General features: G+C 49.6%; 1 protein-coding gene across 1 annotated transcript in view; it reads right to left on the reverse strand.

The window, feature by feature from the left end:
- Nucleotides 1-3,604: 3,604 nt before the first annotated feature.
- TYK2 (tyrosine kinase 2) overlaps nucleotides 3,605-21,708 on the reverse strand; it is a 45,864-nt gene continuing 27,760 nt past the window's right edge. Inside the window, exons 13-25 of the mRNA XM_069767088.1 lie at nucleotides 21,456-21,543; nucleotides 21,243-21,370; nucleotides 20,890-21,025; nucleotides 20,665-20,816; nucleotides 20,183-20,333; nucleotides 19,728-19,825; nucleotides 18,497-18,689; nucleotides 16,963-17,081; nucleotides 16,707-16,879; nucleotides 16,347-16,464; nucleotides 9,175-9,285; nucleotides 8,545-8,687; nucleotides 3,605-4,233 (exon numbers count right to left, since the gene is read on the reverse strand). Coding sequence (XP_069623189.1) covers nucleotides 8,550-8,687; nucleotides 9,175-9,285; nucleotides 16,347-16,464; nucleotides 16,707-16,879; nucleotides 16,963-17,081; nucleotides 18,497-18,689; nucleotides 19,728-19,825; nucleotides 20,183-20,333; nucleotides 20,665-20,816; nucleotides 20,890-21,025; nucleotides 21,243-21,370; nucleotides 21,456-21,543 — 1,605 coding nt within the window. The 3' untranslated portion in view covers nucleotides 3,605-4,233; nucleotides 8,545-8,549. The remainder of the gene's footprint in view (nucleotides 4,234-8,544; nucleotides 8,688-9,174; nucleotides 9,286-16,346; nucleotides 16,465-16,706; nucleotides 16,880-16,962; nucleotides 17,082-18,496; nucleotides 18,690-19,727; nucleotides 19,826-20,182; nucleotides 20,334-20,664; nucleotides 20,817-20,889; nucleotides 21,026-21,242; nucleotides 21,371-21,455; nucleotides 21,544-21,708) is intronic.

Here is a 21,708-nt window from a genome sequence, read left to right on the forward strand (position 1 = left end):
TTTTAATTTATTGGATGCCGTGGTTGTTCCTTCCCAGGGAAAGGCCTGGCTATTCATTGCTTGCGTTGAGAAACACGTGATGGTGTCTCCGCAGCTTACTTTACATTCAGATTCAGCATAGACTTCACTTCATTGGAGATCAGTTCTCGGCAGGCCTCTGAAATTGGGTAGGTCTTCGAATTCAACCACGGTACCTCATGTTCTATGACATCTGTACACCCCAGCAAATCTGAGAACAGGTCTTGGTTCTTCTGCAGCGATTCACAACATTGCTGTTTTTGGGCTTTTGACAGTGTTTTGGCTACAATGACATATTCAATGTCCCTTTCTGGCTTAACAAGCAAACATGGAGTGTCAACTGGGTCCCTATCTTGCCATGCCTTGGTGGGTAGTGGCAAGAGGGAATTTCGAAACTGAGGTGGGACCGGTTAACTGGCAGGTGGGACAAGACTTGCAATACCTTAGGATTTCCCGGTGACATCCGGGCCAATAGAACCTCTGCATGACCCATTCTTGAGTTTTGTCCACCCCCACATGGCCAAAGACTTGAGAATAGGTCCTGTCCAACTTTTGTTCCACTATCTCCTCCCTCACCTTTGTAACCTGATACAATATGTCCCCCCTCAACATGAAATATGGAGACCTGGTGTAAGTCCCCAGCTTCTGTGCTATGCAGTTTATAATGGTTACCATATTGAACGTGTTTTTTTTTTGTTAGTTTTTTTTTTTAGAGTTAGGTCCCTATGTTGGGCAGACCCAAACTTTCCTCTGGTCATCCCTATACCAGGAATGTCTGCCTTGGAGGATAGCACCTCCATCTCCCACCATTACACAAAAGGGAAACCTATCAGGCTCTGGGGTTGGTGAGACTTCTTTAGGGCCACCCCAGCTCTTACCTGAGCAATCAAGGTCTCTGATGACCCTTTCAAAAATGGTTAAAAAGGACTCTACATAGTCTCTCAGGGTCATTTTCCGCAAGGCTCACCTCACCACTTTCTGGATAGAAAAATCATCAACTGGACGTGGAACTGGAGTATCCGCCGTGTCACAAACTGCCTCGGAGTCATTCAATCTACTGCTGGTGCTGTTGTCGGTGCAGTTGCCGGAGATGTTGTATAAGCAGCTTACTTGTCTCCTGTTGTGCCAGCTGTTGCTCTGTTGGGTTTGCACCAAGTGATTTATCAGATCCTCCATGCTGTCTGACACTCCTCCTTGGCCTATAGCCTTCTTCACCCAAGACATGCGGTTCTTTTGTAGGAGCCACACGTGTTCCCGGGGAACATTGCCCGCATTCTCCACCAAATACGATACGTCAACTCACTTGGCCTCATAAAATGGTAGACACAGGAACCACTTCTATTGAAAGTCTGGCTGGTTTATTGCAGTCCTCATAAACCACTTCACCAAAAAACTAAAATACAGCCTTTCTCCGGAACAAAGTAAAACAAAAAGTAATTCCATACAATAGTGCTGGATAGCCAGCCTGGCTTAGAGTCCAGCTTCTTAGTCCACTCAATCTAGGAGATCTGTATTCTCCACAAACACACACCCTTTGTTGAAGAAACAGCTCTCAATTTTATAAAGCAAACCATATGCGAAGTTGGCGATATGGTGAGCAGCTGTCTCTCCCAACTCATTAACTGCTCACAATCTGCCATGGCCGATTAACCCCCCTCAGCACTTAGTGTGCTGGAACATTTCCTTATTATGTACTAAAGCATTATTCAAGTTTATCTCCCAACCACTAGGTATTAGACAGCCACTTTATAAAAGAGGTCAAAATCTGCTGCTTCTCTTCGCACAATCATAGGGTGGAATGATAAAAGACTGGCTGCCTACAGTCACCACTAGGGGGAGCTTCTCAGAAACAGAGTTAGATGGCTGGAACCGTGTGATCAGTAGGGTTGAGCGAAACGGATCGTTCATTTTCAAAAGTTGCCGACTTTTGTCGCCATGTTGTTGCTTGTGCGCTGTAGCGATTTGCAATGTGTAACACCAGCTTTTCAGTTGAGAGAGAGGAGAGAGAGAGATAAAAAAAAACCCATTGACTTTGCATTGGGTTTCGTGTCGATCCTCGACTCTTTGCCATAATCGGCTGATTTCACTCGACTCGACTTTTGAGATAGTCGGGTTTCGCGAAACCCGACTCGACCCTAAAAAAGTCAAGGTCGCTCAACCCTAGTGATCAGTGTGCAGAAAGACACCCCCCTCGTGGCAGCTTCCTGGGCTTTAGCACTGATAGCGAGGGCTTTGTGGACAACCCCTTTAAGTCACGGCCCTTTTTCATTTTTACGTTTTCGTTTTTCACTTCCCTCCTTCCCTGAGCCATAACTTTTTTTATTTTTCTGTCAATATGGCCATGTGAGGGCTTATTTTTTGCGGGACGAGTTGTACTTTTGAACGACACCATTGGTTTTACCATGTCTTTTACTAGAAAACGGGAAAAAAATTCCAAGTGCGGTGAAATTGCAAAAAAAATGCAATCCCACACTTGTTTTTTTGTTTGGCTTTTTTGCTAGGTTCATTAAATGCTAAAACTAACCTGCTATTGTGATTCTCTAGGTCATTACAAGTTCATAGACACCTAACATGACTAGGTTATTTTTTATCCAAGTGGTGAAAAAAAATTCAAAACTTTGCTTAAAAAAAAAAAAGTGACATTTTCCGATACCCGTAGCGTCTCCATTTTTCGTGATCTGGGGTCGGGTGAGAGCTTATTTTTTGCGTGCTGAGCTGGCGTTTTTAATGATACCATTTCGGTGCAGATACGTTCTTTTGATCACCTGTTATTGCATTTTAATGCAATGTCACGGCGACCAAAAAAATGTAATTCTGGCGTTTCAGATTTTTTTCTCGCTACGCTGGTTAGCGATCAGGTTAATGCTTTTTTTATTGCTAGATCGGGCGATTCTGAATGCGGCGATACTAAATACGTGTATGTTTTTTTTTTTTTTTAAATTGTTTTATTTACGATGGGGCGAAAGGGGGGTAATTTAAACTTTTATATTTTTAAAAACATTTTTTTTTTTTTTTTACTTGTGCCATGCTTCAATAGCCTCCATGGGAGGCTAGAAGCTGGCATAGCCTGATCGGCTCTGCTACATAGCAGCGATCATCAGATCGCTCCTATGTAGCTGAAATGCAGGTGTGCTGTGAGCGCCGACCACAGGGGGGCGCTCACAGCAGGCCGGCATCAGTAACCATAGAGGTCTCAAGGACCTCTATGGTTACCTTTCTGATGCATCGCCGACCCCGATCATATGACGGGGGTCGGCGATGACATCATTTCCGGCCGCCCGGCCGGAAGCGCCGGTTAAGTGCCGCTGTCTGCGTTTGACAGCGGCATTTAACAAGTTAATAGCGGCGGGTGAATAGCGATTTCACCCGCCGCTATTGCGCGCACATGTCAGCTGTACAAAACAGCTGACATGTTGCGACTTTGATGTGGGCTCACCGCCGGAGCCCACATCAAAGGGGGAGACACGGCATGCGCCATACTATTACTGCGCATGTCGTGAAAGGGTTAAGATGTTGTAAATGTGTTAGGACAACTGTTGCATTGTGTATTGGGACCAATGTACCCTACAAAATCAAGCTGGCACACTCCCCTTAAGCAGTTTAATATTTCACATCTGAACAGGGGCAATAAACCCCCTAAAAAAAGAGCACAGTATAAGGGCGCCACGTCGGGAGGTCAGCCCCCCTCCATAACGTGCAGGCACAGAGAAACACATTTCACAGATTTTAAGGCTTCATATGGAAAGGAAAGGCAACCGAAGGAGCTCCAGCTACTGTAGTACTAAAAGTCCAAGCATGTCCAGTCAGCTGGCTGAGAGCTGCACATTGCCTGGGAAATAGGAGGGGATTGCACAGATATCCAGAAAATACTGCAATATTGCACCAGTTTTATGCATACATTTTGCATTTCACATGTAACATGCAACACGGGGGACTCCGGCCTCGGGGGGCCGTACAGCACGGGAGGACGCCAGGAACTTCACAGCTTCTGTGTGGTGACACAGGGTGGGGTACTGTCCGCTCAGTCTGCTGCCCCAACCGGTCTGAGCCCATCATTATATGGGGACCACACAGGGTCTCTTCACAGATCTGCACCTGAAGTGGTTAACACTGCTCCAGTGACGACGAGACCCTCCGTACGGGGACATCACCGCCACGTGGTACAAGTAACAGCCGTCGTAGGTAGTCCATGCTCCACGCTTACATAGCCTTGACCTGAAAAAGAAAAACTGATTAAAAAAAACAAACACACCTCATCTAGCTCACCTATAGCAATAGCTAATCTATATATATAAAATTGTCTAAGGGTTTTTCCGTCTGTCTGTCCTGGAAATCCCGGCTCTCTGATTGCCAGGCCTCGACCAATCAGCGACGGGCACATCATCGACGTAGAAATCCCGCGTCTCTGGTCGAGGCCTGGCGGCCTCGACCAATCAGCAATGGGCACAGCGACGATGATGTCATAATGGTTGCCATGGCGACGATGATGTCATAAAGGTTGCCTCGACCAATCAGCGACGGGCACAGTCTGCCGCGAATTCTGGAATCATCATTGTCTATATACTAAGGGGACATGCATATTCTAGAATACCCGATGCGTTAGAATCGGGCCACAATCTAGTAAAATATATGTATAATTTATTTATTTTTTTTAACTGGGGGAGGGGTGTTGACTCTTGCTATATAGACACACACAGATATACAGCCCCAGTGAGAAGTTAGGACACCCCTGCCCCTACAATGCTTTTCCTTGTTCTTATTGGAGTGTGCACATTGTAGATTCAGGCTGATTGAAAACATGTGGAAACGAGTAAAGAAACACGTGTGAAGTAATCCGCACAGTGCCCCCTCGTACTCTGATGATGCTTTTAACCCCCCCCCCCCGTTGCCGTTCTTTCAGCAGCTTCATCAGGTCGTCAGAGGCTGCAAACAGTCCTGAGGAAGACCCCAGAGGTGCCAAGGACTTGACGGCTACTGGGCCTTCACTTTACGGTCCGACTCATCACAAAGCATCTCAGTTGGGTTGAGGTTGTGTGGAACCTGTCAGCAGGATTTTGCACAGTAACCTACAGACAGTGTCAGGTCGGCGCCATTATACTGATTACAATGATACCTGGTGATGAAATCCGTCTTCTGTTGTGGCACCACATGAAGACCCCCCACAGGCCACCCCGGAGCATGAGCATATCATTAATTGAAAACCAACGACAAGATGGATTTCATCACCAGGTATCATTGTAATAACAGCGCCGACCTGACACTGTGTGTAGGTTACTGTGCACAGTCCTGCTGACAGTTTCCCTTTAAGGAGGCCATGCCATCTGAGGCAGCCTCCGTCCCCTCCCTTCTTGGTCTTGGCCCCTTACATGGCATGGAGGAGAGTTGGTTCATCATCCTGTTGTAACACAAAGGATGGTCCCTCCAAGTGCAAAACAGACGGTTTGTCTCAGTATTGGCCCCTTTGCAGCAATTGAAACATAAAAGTCTGCTTCTTCAGGTATCTGTGCCGTCAGTTTTTATTTTGTGAGGTTGGTAACTCTAATGAACTTATCCTCTGCAGCAGATGGAATTCTTGGTCTTAGTTTCCTGAGGCCATCCTCAGAGTGAGTTTTATCACAGTGATAGCTTTCATGACTGCACTTGAGGATACCTTCAAGGTTCAAGCAATTTTCTGTACTGACTGACCGTGTGTAACGGTACTGATGGACTGTCGTCTTTTTTTTTTTTTTTTTTTTTTACAAAGTTGAGTGGTTATTGCCATATTCCGGATTACAACAGTTGCGCAGAATAGGATTCAGAACTGGAGGCAAAACATACCTGATGGTAGCAAAAGCTTTGTGAAGGCCGCTGATTCCACAAATGATCTCTTGATGAGACATTTCTGTTCATTGGAAGCCATGACAGGTGACTAATTGATGAAGCTGCTGAATTTCCCAGGGGGAATAAAGCGGTCATCAGAATAAAGAAGGGGGAATAAAGCGGTCATCAGAATAAAGGAGGGGGAATAAAGCGGCCATCACAATAAAGGGAGGGAATAAAGCGGCCATCACAATAAAGGGGGGGAATAAAGCGGCCATCAGAATAAAGGAGGGGGAATAAAGCGGCCATCAGAATAAAGGAGGGGGAATAAAGCGGTCATCAGAATAAAGGAGGGGGAATAAAGCGGTCATCAGAATAAAAGGAGGGGGAATAAAGCGGCCATCAGAATAAAGGAGGGGGAATAAAGCGGTCATCAGAATAAAAGGAGGGGGAATAAAGCGGTCATCAGAATAAAGGAGGGGGAATAAAGCAGCCATCAGAATAAAGGAGGGGGAATAAAGCGGCCATCAGAATAAAAGGGGGGGGAATAAAGCAGCCATCAGAATAAAAGGAGAGGGAATAAAGCGGCCATCAGGATAAAGGAGGGGGAATAAAGCGGCCATCACAATAAAGGGGGGGAATAAAGCGGCCATCACAATTAAGAAGGGGGAATAAAGCGGCCATCAGAATAAAGGAGGGGGAATAAAGCGGCCATCAGGATAAAGGAGGGGGAATAAAGCGGCCATCACAATAAAGGAGGAGGAATAAAGCGGCCATCACAATAAAGGGGGGGAATAAAGCGGCCATCACAATAAAGGAGGGGGAATAAAGCGGCCATCACAATAAAGGAGGGGGAATAAAGCGGCCATCACAATAAAGGGGGGGAATAAAGCGGCCATCACAATAAAGGAGGGGGAATAAAGCGGCCATCAGAATAAAGGAGGGGGAATAAAGTGGCCATCAGGATAAAGGAGAGGGAATAAAGCGGCCATCACAATAAAGGAGGGGGAATAAAGCGGTCATCAGAATAAAGGAGGGGGAATAAAGCAGCCATCAGAATAAAGGAGGGGGAATAAAGCGGCCATCAGAATAAAAGGGGGGGGAATAAAGCGGCCATCACAATAAAAGGAGAGGGAATAAAGTGGCCATCAGGATAAAGGAGGGGGAATAAAGCGGCCATCACAATAAAGGGGGGGAATAAAGCGGCCATCACAATTAAGAAGGGGGAATAAAGCGGCCATCAGGATAAAGGAGGGGGAATAAAGCGGCCATCACAATAAAGGGGGGGAATAAAGCGGCCATCACAATTAAGAAGGGGGAATAAAGCGGCCATCAGAATAAAGGAGGGGGAATAAAGCGGCCATCAGGATAAAGGAGGGGGAATAAAGCGGCCATCACAATAAAGGGGGGGAATAAAGCGGCCATCACAATTAAGAAGGGGGAATAAAGCGGCCATCAGGATAAAGGAGGGGGAATAAAGCGGCCATCACAATAAAGGGGGGGAATAAAGCGGCCATCACAATTAAGAAGGGGGAATAAAGCGGCCATCAGAATAAAGGAGGGGGGATAAAGCGGCCATCAGATAAAGGAGGGGGAATAAAGCGGCCATCACAATAAAGGAGGAGGAATAAAGCGGCCATCACAATAAAGGGGGGGAATAAAGCGGCCATCACAATAAAGGAGGGGGAATAAAGCGGCCATCACAATAAAGGAGGGGGAATAAAGCGGCCATCACAATAAAGGAGGGGGAATAAAGCGGCCATCACAATAAAGGGGGGGGGAATAAAGCGGCCATCAGAATAAAGGAGGGGGAATAAAGCGGCCATCAGGATAAAGGAGGGGGAATAAAGCGGTCATCACAATAAAAGAGGGGGAATAAAGCGGTCATCACAATAAAAGAGGGGGAATAAAGCGGCCATCGAAATAAAGGAGGGGGACTGTGAGGAATGTAAGATCTAACACATTCTCGTTCGTTTCACACAAGATTGCTCACTCCTTGCTTCCATACTTTTTCCTTTGTGGTTTTGCCGCCTTCAGTCTGAAGGTACAATGTGCACATTCCAATAAGAACATGGGAAACCATTGTCGTGCCATTTTGTTTCCATTACCCTATAGGTATACCTATATAACCCGGCATATAGTGTCAGGCGCAGCACTATTATGCCGCATTAGGTGCACATCTCACACAGTCCTGAGGACCAGACTCCAATCCCAGACAAGATCCATGAAGCCACCAGTGCAGGTTGTCACCTCACAGGGGTTAAACGCGGTATTCCCATCTCCAAGATCCTGTCCCAATATGTAGTAGGTGTAATAATAAATATTAGCAAATACCTCCAATTAGAAATGTAGTATAGTTCTTCTGATTCACTATGTCGCTTACCTCATGTGCAGGCATTGCAGTAGCTTAGGTACTTAGTTACACAGTTACTGCAATGCCCTGCACATGGGGTAAGCAACATAGCGAATCAGAAGAACTATACTACATTTCTAATTGGAGGTATTTGCTAATATTTATTATTACACCTAGTACATATTTGGACAGGATCTTGGAGATGAACACATCCCTTTAAGGCCCCACCTGCCTTGTGCAGCGCCACCTACAGGCTGAATCATGGCACTGACCAGATTAACTGCAGAATTTCTTCTCCTTGGCAGGAGCGCAGCAGAGAATCACCCCCCTCCTCCGTGCGATCAACAACTTCTCTTAAAGGGAATGATTCTCACCATTGCTATAGTAGCTCCTGAACAGACGGTGCCTGTGTGCTGCTGTACGTGTTATGGAAGGCTTTCAGTATCGGGATGAGGGTTTGAAACGATGGCCGAAAATTCGCCTCCGTCTCCCAGCAGTTCTTCATCAGCTTATAGATCTAGCAAGAAAAGACATCATGAAAGGCTCCAAACAATCATTGTACTTCAGTTATTCACCAAGTAAAAGGGGTATTTCCATGCCAATAGGTTGTAGGAATAATATTATTAGAAAATATTCCAATTAGAATTGTAGTATGGTTCTCCTGATTAGCCATGTCACTTACCCCATGTGCAGGGCATTGCGGTAGCTTAGGTATAAATGGATACAATCACTAACAGCTAACGGTCACTGTCAGTTACATGGGGTAAGCACCATAGGCTTATCAGAAGAACTATCCTACATTTCTAATTGGAGATATTTGCTAAATATTATTATTCTTACACCTACTACATATTGGGAGATGGGAATACACCCTTAAGATCTCTGCGCTCTCTTTTTGCACTCCGATCCAGTCTTGTTCTGTAGACTCTAGATATAAGGGAGCATGCTGCATTCACTGACAGCAAGCAGAGATCCTAATATCTTGTTACAGTCATGCTGCTTACCTCTGACGGACATTTATCCGGACAAGGAAGTCTCTGGCCCCGGTCCAGCAAATCGATGAGCCGCACCACCGTCATCTGTCCTTGGGTGACGCCAATCATCTCTATGAATCTCTAGTAAAGAGGGCGGCGTGTGAGCGTAGGCCGAAATCTCACAGTAAGGGAAGCAGGCTCTGCGAGCACAGGCGTCCGGCCGAGCCAGTACACAGCAACAGGCCGGAACAAGTAGGGCGGCAGTGTAAAGCATGGCGAAAAGGCAAGCTAGCAGTGTTATGAGATGGGAGGATAGCAGGTGGGCTATACTACTATGGTTATTTTATTGACACGACTGACGTTTTGTGCTTTTAAGCCTTCTACGCCATCTTTCCAAAAAGTGGGTAGGGCTAATAAGGGGGTGTGGCCAAGCACGAGGGGGTGTGGCCAATCACAAGGGGGTGTGGTGTCATGACAAGTCTGCTATACTCTAAGCCAGCAGAAATCTGTATCAGCTCATACCTGTGAGAGCAGAGAGATGGCTGGGACTGCTGGGAGATCATTACACAGAGCAAAGATGGCTGGGACTGCTGGGAGATCATTACACAGAGCAAAGATGGCTGGGACTGCTGGGAGATCATTACACAGAGCAAAGATGGCTGGGACTGCTGGGGAGATCATTACACAGAGCAAAGATGGCTGGGACTGCTGGGAGATCATTACACAGAGCAAAGATGGCTGGGACTGCTGGGAGATCATTACACAGAGCAAAGATGGCTGGGACTGCTGGGAGATCATTACACAGAGCAAAGATGGCTGGGACTGCTGGGAGATCATTACACAGACACAGAGCAAAGATGGCTGGGACTGCTGGGGAGATCATTACACAGAGCAAAGATGGCTGGGACTGCTGGGGAGATCATTACACAGAGCAAAGATGGCTGGGACTGCTGGGAGATCATTACACAGACACAGAGCAAAGATGGCTGGGACTGCTGGGGAGATCATTACACAGAGCAAAGATGGCTGGGACTGCTGGGAGATCATTACACAGAGCAAAGATGGCTGGGACTGCTGGGAGATCATTACACAGAGCAAAGATGGCTGGGACTGCTGGGAGATCATTACACAGACAGAGCAAAGATGGCTGGGACTGCTGGGAGATCATTACACAGACAGTGCAAAGAGATGGCTGGGACTGCTGGGAGATCATTACACAGAGCAAAGATGGCTGGGACTGCTGGGAGATCATTACACAGAGCAAAGATGGCTGGGACTGCTGGGAGATCATTACACAGAGCAAAGATGGCTGGGACTGCTGGGGAGATCATTACACAGAGCAAAGATGGCTGGGACTGCTGGGAGATCATTACACAGAGCAAAGATGGCTGGGACTGCTGGGAGATCATTACACAGAGCAAAGATGGCTGGGACTGCTGGGGAGATCATTACACAGACAGAGCAAAGAGATGGCTGGGACTGCTGGGGAGATCATTACACAGAGAGCAAAGAGATGGCTGGGACTGCTGGGGAGATCATTACACAGACAGAGCAAATATGGCTGGGACTGCTGGGGAGATCATTACACAGAGCAAAGATGGCTGGGACTGCTGGGAGATCATTACACAGACACAGAGCAAAGATGGCTGGGACTGCTGGGAGATCATTACACAGACACAGAGCAAAGATGGCTGGGACTGCTGGGAGATCATTACACAGAGCAAAGATGGCTGGGACTGCTGGGAGATCATTACACAGACACAGAGCAAAGATGGCTGGGACTGCTGGGAGATCATTACACAGACACAGAGCAAAGATGGCTGGGACTGCTGGGAGATCATTACACAGAGCAAAGATGGCTGGGACTGCTGGGAGATCATTACACAGACACAGAGCAAAGATGGCTAGGACTGCTGGGAGATCATTACACAGAGCAAAGATGGCTGGGACTGCTGGGGAGATCATTACACAGAGCAAAGATGGCTGGGACTGCTGGGGAGATCATTACACAGACAGAGCAAAGAGATGGCTGGGACTGCTGGGGAGATCATTACACAGAGAGCAAAGAGATGGCTGGGACTGCTGGGGAGATCATTACACAGACAGAGCAAATATGGCTGGGACTGCTGGGGAGATCATTACACAGAGCAAAGATGGCTGGGACTGCTGGGAGATCATTACACAGACAGAGCAAAGATGGCTGGGACTGCTGGGAGATCATTACACAGACACAGAGCAAAGATGGCTGGGACTGCTGGGAGATCATTACACAGAGCAAAGATGGCTGGGACTGCTGGGAGATCATTACACAGACACAGAGCAAAGATGGCTAGGACTGCTGGGAGATCATTACACAGAGCAAAGATGGCTGGGACTGCTGGGAGATCATTACACAGACACAGAGCAAAGATGGCTGGGACTGCTGGGGAGATCATTACACAGAGCAAAGATGGCTGGGACTGCTGGGAGATCATTACACAGACACAGAGCAAAGATGGCTGGGACTGCTGGGAGATCATTACACAGAGCAAAGATGGCTGGGACTGCTGGGAGATCATTACACAGACACAGAGCAAAGATGGCTGGGACTGCTGGGAGATCATTACACAGAGCAAAGATGGCTGGGACTGCTGGGAGATCATTACACAGAGCAAAGATGGCTGGGACTGCTGGGGAGATCATTACACAGACAGAGCAAAGATGGCTGGGACTGCTAGGGAGATCATTACACAGAGCAAAGATGGCTGGGACTGCTGGGAGATCATTACACAGACACAGAGCAAAGATGGCTGGGACTGCTGGGAGATCATTACACAGACAGGGCAAAGATGGCTGGGACTGCTGGGAGATCATTACACAGACACAGAGCAAAGATGGCTGGGACTGCTGGGAGATCATTACACAGAGCAAAGATGGCTGGGACTGCTGGGAGATCATTACACAGAGCAAAGATGGCTGGGACTGCTGGGAGATCATTACACAGACACAGAGCAAAGATGGCTGGGACTGCTGGGAGATCATTACACAGACAGGGCAAAGATGGCTGGGACTGCTGGGAGATCATTACACAGACACAGAGCAAAGATGGCTGGGACTGCTGGGGAGATCATTACACAGAGCAAAGATGGCTGGGACTGCTGGGGAGATCATTACACAGAGCAAAGATGGCTGGGACTGCTGGGAGATCATTACACAGAGCAAAGATGGCTGGGACTGCTGGGGAGATCATTACACAGAGCAAAGATGGCTGGGACTGCTGGGAGATCATTACACAGACACAGAGCAAAGATGGCTGGGACTGCTGGGAGATCATTACACAGACAGTGCAAAGAGATGGCTGGGACTGCTGGGGAGACCATTACACAGAGCAAAGATGGCTGGGACTGCTGGGGAGATCATTACACAGACAGAGCAAAGAGATGGCTGGGACTGCTGGGGAGATCATTACACAGAGAGCAAAGAGATGGCTGGGACTGCTGGGGAGATCATTACACAGACAGAGCAAATATGGCTGGGACTGCTGGGGAGATCATTACACAGAGCAAAGATGGCTGGGACTGCTGGGAGATCATTACACAGAGCAAAGATGGCTGGGACTGCTGGGAGATCATTACACAGAGCAAAGATGGCTGGGACTGCTGGGAGATCATTACACAGACACAGAGCAAAGATGGCTGGGACTGCTGGGAGATCATTACACAGACAGGGCAAAGATGGCTGGGACTGCTGGGAGATCATTACACAGACACAGAGCAAAGATGGCTGGGACTGCTGGGGAGATCATTACACAGAGCAAAGATGGCTGGGACTGCTGGGGAGATCATTACACAGAGCAAAGATGGCTGGGACTGCTGGGAGATCATTACACAGAGCAAAGATGGCTGGGACTGCTGGGGAGATCATTACACAGAGCAAAGATGGCTGGGACTGCTGGGAGATCATTACACAGACACAGAGCAAAGATGGCTGGGACTGCTGGGAGATCATTACACAGACAGTGCAAAGAGATGGCTGGGACTGCTGGGGAGACCATTACACAGAGCAAAGATGGCTGGGACTGCTGGGGAGATCATTACACAGACAGAGCAAAGAGATGGCTGGGACTGCTGGGGAGATCATTACACAGAGAGCAAAGAGATGGCTGGGACTGCTGGGGAGATCATTACACAGACAGAGCAAATATGGCTGGGACTGCTGGGGAGATCATTACACAGAGCAAAGATGGCTGGGACTGCTGGGGAGATCATTACACAGAGAGCAGAGATGGCTGGGACTGCTGGGGAGATCGTTAGCGCAAAGAGATGGCTGGGACTGCTGGGGAGATCATTACACAGACACAGAGCAAAGAGATGGCTAGGACTGCTGGGGAGATCATTACACAGAGCAAAGATGGCTGGGACCGCTGGGGAGATCATTACACAGAGCAAAGATGGCTGGGACTGCTGGGGAGATCATTACACAGACAAAGCAAAGATGGCTGGGACTGCTGGGGAGATCATTACACAGAGCAAAGATGGCTGGGACTGCTGGGGAGATCATTACACAGAGCAAAGATGGCTGGGACTGCTGGGGAGATCATTACACAGAGCAAAGATGGCTAGGACTGCTGGGGAGATCATTACACAGACACAGAGCAAAGATGGCTGGGACTGCTGGGGAGATCATTACACAGAGAGCAAAGATGGCTGGGACTGCTAGGAGATCATTACACAGAGCAAAGATGGCTGGGACTGCTGGGGAGATCATTACACAGAGAGCAAAGATGGCTGGGACTGCTAGGAGATCATTACACAGAGCAAAGATGGCTGGGACTGCTAGGAGATCATTACACAGAGCAAAGATGGCTAGGACTGCTAGGAGATCATTACACAGAGCAAAGATGGCTAGGACTGCTGGGGAGATCATTACACAGACAAAGCAAAGATGGCTGGGACTGCTGGGGAGATCATTACACAGAGCAAAGATGGCTGGGACTGCTGGGGAGATCATTACACAGAGCAAAGATGGCTAGGACTGCTGGGGAGATCATTACACAGACAGTGCAAAGATGGCTGGGACTGCTGGGGAGATCATTACACAGAGCAAAGATGGCTGGGACTGCTGGGAGATCATTACACAGAGCAAAGATGGCTGGGACTGCTGGGGAGATCATTACACAAACACAGAGCAAAGAGATGGCTGGGACTGCTGGGGAGATCATTACACAGACAGAGCAAAGAGATGGCTGGGACTGCTGGGGAGATCATTACACAGACACAGAGCAAAGAGATGGCTGGGACTGCTGGGGAGATCATTACACAGACACAGAGCAAAGATGGCTGGGACTGCTGGGGAGATCATTACACAGAGCAAAGATGGCTGGGACTGCTAGGAGATCATTACACAGAGCAAAGATGGCTGGGACTGCTGGGGAGATAATTACACAGAGAGCAGAGATGGCTGGGACTGCTGGGGAGATCGTTAGCGCAAAGAGATGGCTGGGACTGCTGGGGAGATCATTACACAGACAGAGCAAAGATGGCTGGGACTGCTGGGGAGATCATTACACAGACAGAGCAAAGATGGCTGGGGCTGCTGGGGAGATCATTACACAGAGCAAAGATGGATGGGACTGCTAGGAGATCATTACACAGAGCAAAGATGGCTGGGGCTGCTGGGGAGATCATTACATAGACACAGAGCAAAGATGGCTGGGACTGCTGGGGAGATCATTACACAGAGCAAAGATGGCTGGGACTGCTAGGAGATCATTACACAGAGCAAAGATGGCTGGGGCTGCTGGGGAGATCATTACATAGACACAGAGCAAAGATGGCTGGGACTGCTGGGGAGATCATTACACAGACAGAGCAAAGAGATGGCTGGGACTGCTAGGGAGATCATTACACAGAGAGCAAAGAGATGGCTGGGACTGCTGGGGAGATCATTACACAGACAAAGCAAAGATGGCTGGGACTGCTGGGGAGATCATTACACAGACACAGAGCAAAGATGGCTGGGACTGCTGGGGAGATCATTACACAGAGCAAAGATGGCTAGGACTGCTGGGGAGATCATTACACAGAGCAAAGATGGCTAGGACTGCTGGGGAGATCATTACACAGACAGTGCAAAGATGGCTGGGACTGCTGGGGAGATCATTACACAGAGCAAAGAGATGGCTGGGACTGCTGGGGAGATCATTACACAGACAAAGCAAAGATGGCTGGGACTGCTGGGGAGATCATTACACAGACACAGAGCAAAGATGGCTGGGACTGCTGGGGAGATCATTACACAGAGCAAAGATGGCTGGGACTGCTGGGGAGATCATTACACAGAGCAAAGATGGCTGGGACTGCTGGGGAGATCATTACACAGAGCAAAGATGGCTGGGACTGCTGGGGAGATCATTACACAGAGAGCAAAGAGATGGCTGGGACTGCTGGGGAGATCATTACACAGAGCAAAGATGGCTAGGACTGCTGGGGAGATCATTACACAGAGCAAAGATGGCTAGGACTGCTGGGGAGATCATTACACAGACAGTGCAAAGATGGCTGGGACTGCTGGGGAGATCATTACACAAACACAGAGCAAAGAGATGGCTGGGACTGCTGGGCAGATCATTACACAGAGCAAAGAGATGGCTAGGACTGCTAGGGAGATCATTACATAGACAGAGCAAATATGGCTGGGACTGCTGGGGAGATCATTACACAGACACAGAGCAGAGATGGCTGGGACTGCTGGGGAGATCGTTAGCGCAAAGAGATGGCTGGGACTGCTGGGGAGATCATTACACAGAGCAAGGATGGCTGGGACTGCTGGGGAGATCATTACACAGAGAGGGAAGAGACAGCTAGGACTGCTGGGGAGATTATTACACTGACAGAGCAAAGAGATGGCTGAGACTACTGGGGGGATTGTGACGCTGACGGTGAAAGGGAAGAGACAGCCGGAGGCTCCTGGGAAATGATACGCGCGGGCACACGGTGTGAATGGGAGAACGATGCTGATGGGAGACTGACATTACTGGGGGCACCGGAGGACAGAACAGCAGGAGGGTCTGCAAACAACGTGTGAGATATGACAGGTGGAAACTAGTAAAGGAACCAAAAAACCACGGGGGACTGTGTTACACATAACGCTGCTTTTCTGAAAAATGGCTCCATTGCCTGCCCCCTGTCTATAATTGTAGAAGAGAAGAAATATGGACTTACAGTCGGGGGACTGAGACTGGAGTCACACTGAGTCAAAAGTTCATAGAGCGTCACCCCAAACGACCAGACATCAGAGGAATAGAAGAACTTGCATTCCTTTAGACACTCCGTGGCGTACCTAGAGGCAAGGAAAAAAAAGTGAAAGCATGTAGTTGGTAAGTGGCAGCACGCAGGCGCCCCTGCCCATTGCCCTAGAGATATAACGAACGCGGCCTCCAGGTGGCAGCACCACACAGAATGCACACTACCTACACTACTGCACGCTCAGTCCAGTTGAGCGTACATGTGCTTTCAATGGGAAGCGGAGAGGGAGCCATTGTCAGAGCAGTGCAAAATAAAGACCCCATACCCGGCTCTTACCAAAACACAGGGCTGTCGCCATCCTCTCTTACGCGGTAATACTCATGTCCTTCCGGCACGGCTTTAGCGAGGCCAAAATCGCCGATCTTCACCACATTCTCATTCTCCACCAGGACGTTCCGGGCAGCGAGATCCCGATGGATGTAATGCTGAGAGTGCAGGTATGCCATGCCCTGTGTGTACAAGAGATGGATCAATGTATGCCACCGCCATACCCACCACAGCCCCCGCGAAACCGAGAGAGCAGAGACCCCACCTCACAGATCTGCTGGGCAAACAGTAATATCTGAGGCAGGGGCACGTTGTGTTTGGGTAGATAATCCCGCAGACTGCCCAGAGGGACGTACTCCATAATGAGCTGCACGATCTTATCTCCTGCGGACACAGATAATAGGGGATGAATATGGCAGATGGGGCGAGAGGGAGCTTAAGGGAGCGAGGGGGAGCTTAAGGGAGCGAGGGGGAGCAAAAGGGAGCGAGGGGGAGCAAAAGGGAGCGAGGGGGAGCAAAAGGGAGCGAGGGGGAGCAAAAGGGAGCGAGGGGGAGCAAAAGGGAGCGAGGGGGAGCAAAAGGGAGCGAGGGGGAGCAAAAGGGAGCGAGGGGGAGCAAAAGGGAGCGAGGGGGAGCAAAAGGGAGCGAGGGGGAGCAAAAGGGAGCGAGGGGGAGCAAAAGGGAGCGAGGGGGAGCAAAAGGGAGCGAGGGGGAGCAAAAGGGAGCGAGGGGGAGCAAAAGGGAGCGAGGGGGAGCAAAAGGGAGCGAGGGGGAGCAAAAGGGAGCGAGGGGGAGCAAAAGGGAGCGAGGGGGAGCAAAAGGGAGCAGGGGGGAGCAAAAGGGAGCGAGGGGGAGCAAAAGGGAGCAGGGGGGAGCAAAAGGGAGCGAGGGGGAGCAAAAGGGAGCGAGGGGGAGCAAAAGGGAGCGAGGGGGAGCAAAAGGGAGCGAGGGGGAGCAAAAGGGACCAAGAGGGAGCGAGGGGGAGCAAAAGGGACCAAGAGGGAGCGAGGGGAGCAAAAGGGAGCGAGGGGAGCAAAAGGGAGCGAGGGGAGCAAAAGGGAGCGAGGGGGAGCAAAAGGGAGCGAGGGGGAGCAAAAGGGAGCGAGGGGGAGCAAAAGGGAGCGAGGGGGAGCAAAAGGGAGCGAGGGGGAGCAAAAGGGAGCGAGGGGGAGCAAAAGGGAGCAGGGGGGAGCAAAAGGGAGCGAGGGGGAGCAAAAGGGAGCGAGGGGGAGCAAAAGGGAGCGAGGGGGAGCAAAAGGGACCAAGAGGGAGCGAGGGGGAGCAAAAGGGACCAAGAGGGAGCGAGGGGGAGCAAAAGGGACCAAGAGGGAGTGAGGGGGAGCAAAAGGGAGCGAGGGGGAGCAAAAGGGAGCAGGGGGGAGCAAAAGGGAGCGAGGGGGAGCAAAAGGGAGCGAGGGGGAGCAAAAGGGAGCGAGGGGGAGCAAAAGGGAGCGAGGGGGAGCAAAAGGGAGCGAGGGGGAGCAAAAGGGAGCGAGGGGGAGCAAAAGGGAGCGAGGGGGAGCAAAAGGGAGCGAGGGGGAGGCGGGAGCAGGGGGAAAGCAGAAGCAAGGGGAAGCAAAAGGGAGCGGAAGCGAGAAGAAGCAGGAGGGAGCAAAAGGGAGCGAGAGCAAGGGGAAAAGAGAGGAAAGCAAAAGTGAGCGGAAGCAAGGGAAGAGGGAGGAAGAGAGAAAGGGAGCGAGGGTAAGCGGGAGGGGAGCAAAAGGGAGCGAGGGTAAGCGGGAGGGGAGCAAAAGGGAGCGGGAGCGAGAGGAAGCAGAAGCGAGGGGAAGCAGACCTACCTTGCTCGCTGCAGCAGCCTTTATATTTCACAATGTTCTCATGGTAGAGGGTCTTCAGTATCCGGATTTCTCCTTTCCAGCTGGTCTCCAACTGCTGACCGCACCCAGACTTCAGGGACTTCACAGCGACCATCTCCCCCGTCCCATCGTTATTTGGATCGTAGCAGTACAGGCTCACTTTCCCAAAGTGTCCCTGGAGGGGGGATGAGGAGAGAAATCAGTGAGCTTTGAAGGCTTTTAAGCCTCTGTGAGCGGGCTGTGTTATACAGCTGAAACTGACATGCAACAGCAGCGACCGAACTTCGCTCACACTACATCACTTACACCACCAAGATGCTGGAACCTTGAGCCAGAGGGTCAAAATTTCTCAAGGTGTTGTCTCACTATGCTTTTGCATGAGTGCACTGTTCACCCCCTTTCAGGCTTCCTGAGGATTAACCTTGCACTGGTGCTGCAGAGGTAACGTGGCCTCTGCTTGCACCATCAGACAGTACACAGTTGGGGCCAGCGATGCAGCTGTGCGGCTAATAAGGCCACATTCAGATGCTTGAAAACGCTGAGCTCCTTGCCTATGAACCCAGCCACTGCACGTAAGCTGACCTAGGAAACGAGTGCAGAACATGAACAATCCTTCCGTTCTTTGAAACGGAAACGTCTAATGAAAAATATAAATTGGCGCGTCTCCACAAGCACTTTGCAATTTCATCCATTTTAGAAAGAAGCAATAACCAGTTTAACCAATTCTCAAAATTGTATATATTACAAAAAGGTTTAATCAAAAAATAAAAAAATTGGGGGGGGGGGGGGGGGGGGGTTTGCTTAGCCCGACTATTCACAAAAATTGTTTAAGTTGTTCTCCCAAATATGGAAAGTAACAAAAATCCTCTTTCCTCGGACACTTCATTGGAGACGCGTGAAACCATGGGATGTCTAAAAACAGTCCTTGGGGTGTGAAAACTAATACTGCAGAAGGAGATAAGGCAATCCTGCATATTACCACTGCAGCGTCTGACGCTTTGCAGTATTTTGCGGTCAAGATTTGCATCCGCCGAAGCAAAGGTAAGTAAATAGCTGGGGGGCGGCAGGCCATGTGTAGCCTACTGGGGAGGGAGCCGACTTTTTTTTCTTAAGATGTATTCTCAGTGTCAGCCTCCAGGTGGCAGCACATAACCATGGCATCCGAAAAGTTGTGTGCCACAAAATAGTTAGAATATGAAAACTACAGCAATACCTCTCCCAGCTCCCGGATCTTCTTTAAGTATCGCTTCTGGAATACGGTTGGGTCCGTGATGGAGAAATCAGGACTGATGGAGCCAATGTCAGACAGATCTATGGATGAGACGGGCACAAAGGGTGAGCACCACACGGTAAGGCGGTGACGGCTGTGGGCGACAGAAATTCAAGTAATACAGATTGACAGCGCTCCATCCAGGTGTATAGTCAAAAAACGAGTGGATTTATTAAGCCATAATAGCAACGTTTCGACCCTGGTGGGTCTTTGTCAAGCATAAATCCACTTGCTTTTTGACTATACACCTGGATGGAGCGCTGTCAATCTGTATTACTTGAATTCCTGATGGTCCTAGTGGGTTCCCTGGACCTGGACGGGCCTTCCGACCTATGAGTGCTGTCAGCCATTTTTTCTTCTCTTGGGGCTGTGGGCGACAGGTCCTGACCATTGCTCACCAAGGGGCTGGAGCTGGGTCAGGTCTCTGAGGATGGTCCGGAAGGACGGTCTCCCCGAGGGGTTGTAATTGTGACATACACCTATGAGGTCAGCAAGCTCTTTGCAGGAAGGCTCAGGGAGGCCCAACTCCTTTTCGTAAAATCTTTCCTTCTGCAAAAGGAAGATGGGAAGACACGAGAGAGGAAGTTAAAAAACCTACGGAAATTTATTTTTAACCGTAGATCAATTCTGTGCAGTAACCACTAGAGGGAGCTCCCTGCTAACACTTTACACTGCTGCAATCAGACAGTCAGACAGTGAGCTCCCTCTAGTGGTGGTGGCAAGAAGACAGAATTATACTAACCAGTTACACTCCTGGCTCCAGCAGCGAGCACCCCTGAGACACCGGAGGCCCTGGCGCCACCCCCGAGACACCGGAGGGCCCATATGTACATTCTAATGGCCGGCGAATGGCACTACATCTCTCTTTGCGGCCCCTTACCTCAGAAGCGGTCCTTTCCTTTAAGGGCACTTCCCCATTAAAACATATTTCCAGCAGGGTGGTCCCGAAGCTCCATTTATCTGCGGCGGTGCTCAGGTAGGAGGCGTTGCGGACACACTCTGGGGCGATCCAGGGGATCCTTTCCACCCGCTCTGCAGGAAGAACGTGACGGGTAATATGGTGGGCTTCTATACAGTCCTCAGGGGTCACTATATAATCCAGTACCTTCTCGGGACAGCACCGTGAACGTCACTCCGGGGTCGCTCAGCTTGATGAATGGAGAGGACCCGTCCTCCAGACCTTTCCTGGCCAGAAGAACGTTCTTCGCACAGACATTTCCATGGACCAAACGCTTATCTTCCTGCAGAAACACAATGAACCCATTTATCTACAGTCTGGGGGATCGCTCCGGGGCATTATACTGCTGGAAGGATCCAGTGTGCTCTTCTATGGGAGGACAACAGATTTTTTTTTTTTTTTTTTTAAATAGATTATACTCCAGAGCTGTATTCCCAATTCTGCAGACTTCAGAATGTGCGCAGTACAGGACTGGGTTGTCCCAGGCAGCGGATACCCACCAGGTAACTCAGGGCACTCGCCAGCTGTCTGGCCACTGTGACTTTCCACCCGGCGGAGATGAGAGATTTATCCTTTCGCAGGCAAACGTCCAAAGGGCCGTGTTCAACGAACTCCTCCACCATGATGTCTAAGGAGAGAAGAAATGCAGAAGTGGATACACAGCTGTAGCATACAGCGCTCGCTATTCACCGCAGGTGTCAGCCACCACTCACTCTCCGATTCCCGGACACAAACCCCATGGACAAAAACCAGGTGGATGTGGGAGACCTGACTCATCAGACTTGCAGTCTCGAAGAAAGCCTGAAATGCAAAATAAGGACGGTAAGGTGCCAGAAAGCTGGAGATAAATGTCGTGGTGGGGTATGATATTATGTTACAGCAAAGTTATAGACATGAAAGGCTAGGATCAACGATCTGTCATCAGGGGACAGCAAGGGGACACCATGACACATAAGAGGTCATCCA

The sequence above is a fragment of the Ranitomeya imitator genome, chromosome 4 (genome assembly GCF_032444005.1).
Source record: "Ranitomeya imitator isolate aRanImi1 chromosome 4, aRanImi1.pri, whole genome shotgun sequence".
Lineage (NCBI taxonomy): Eukaryota > Metazoa > Chordata > Amphibia > Anura > Dendrobatidae > Ranitomeya > Ranitomeya imitator.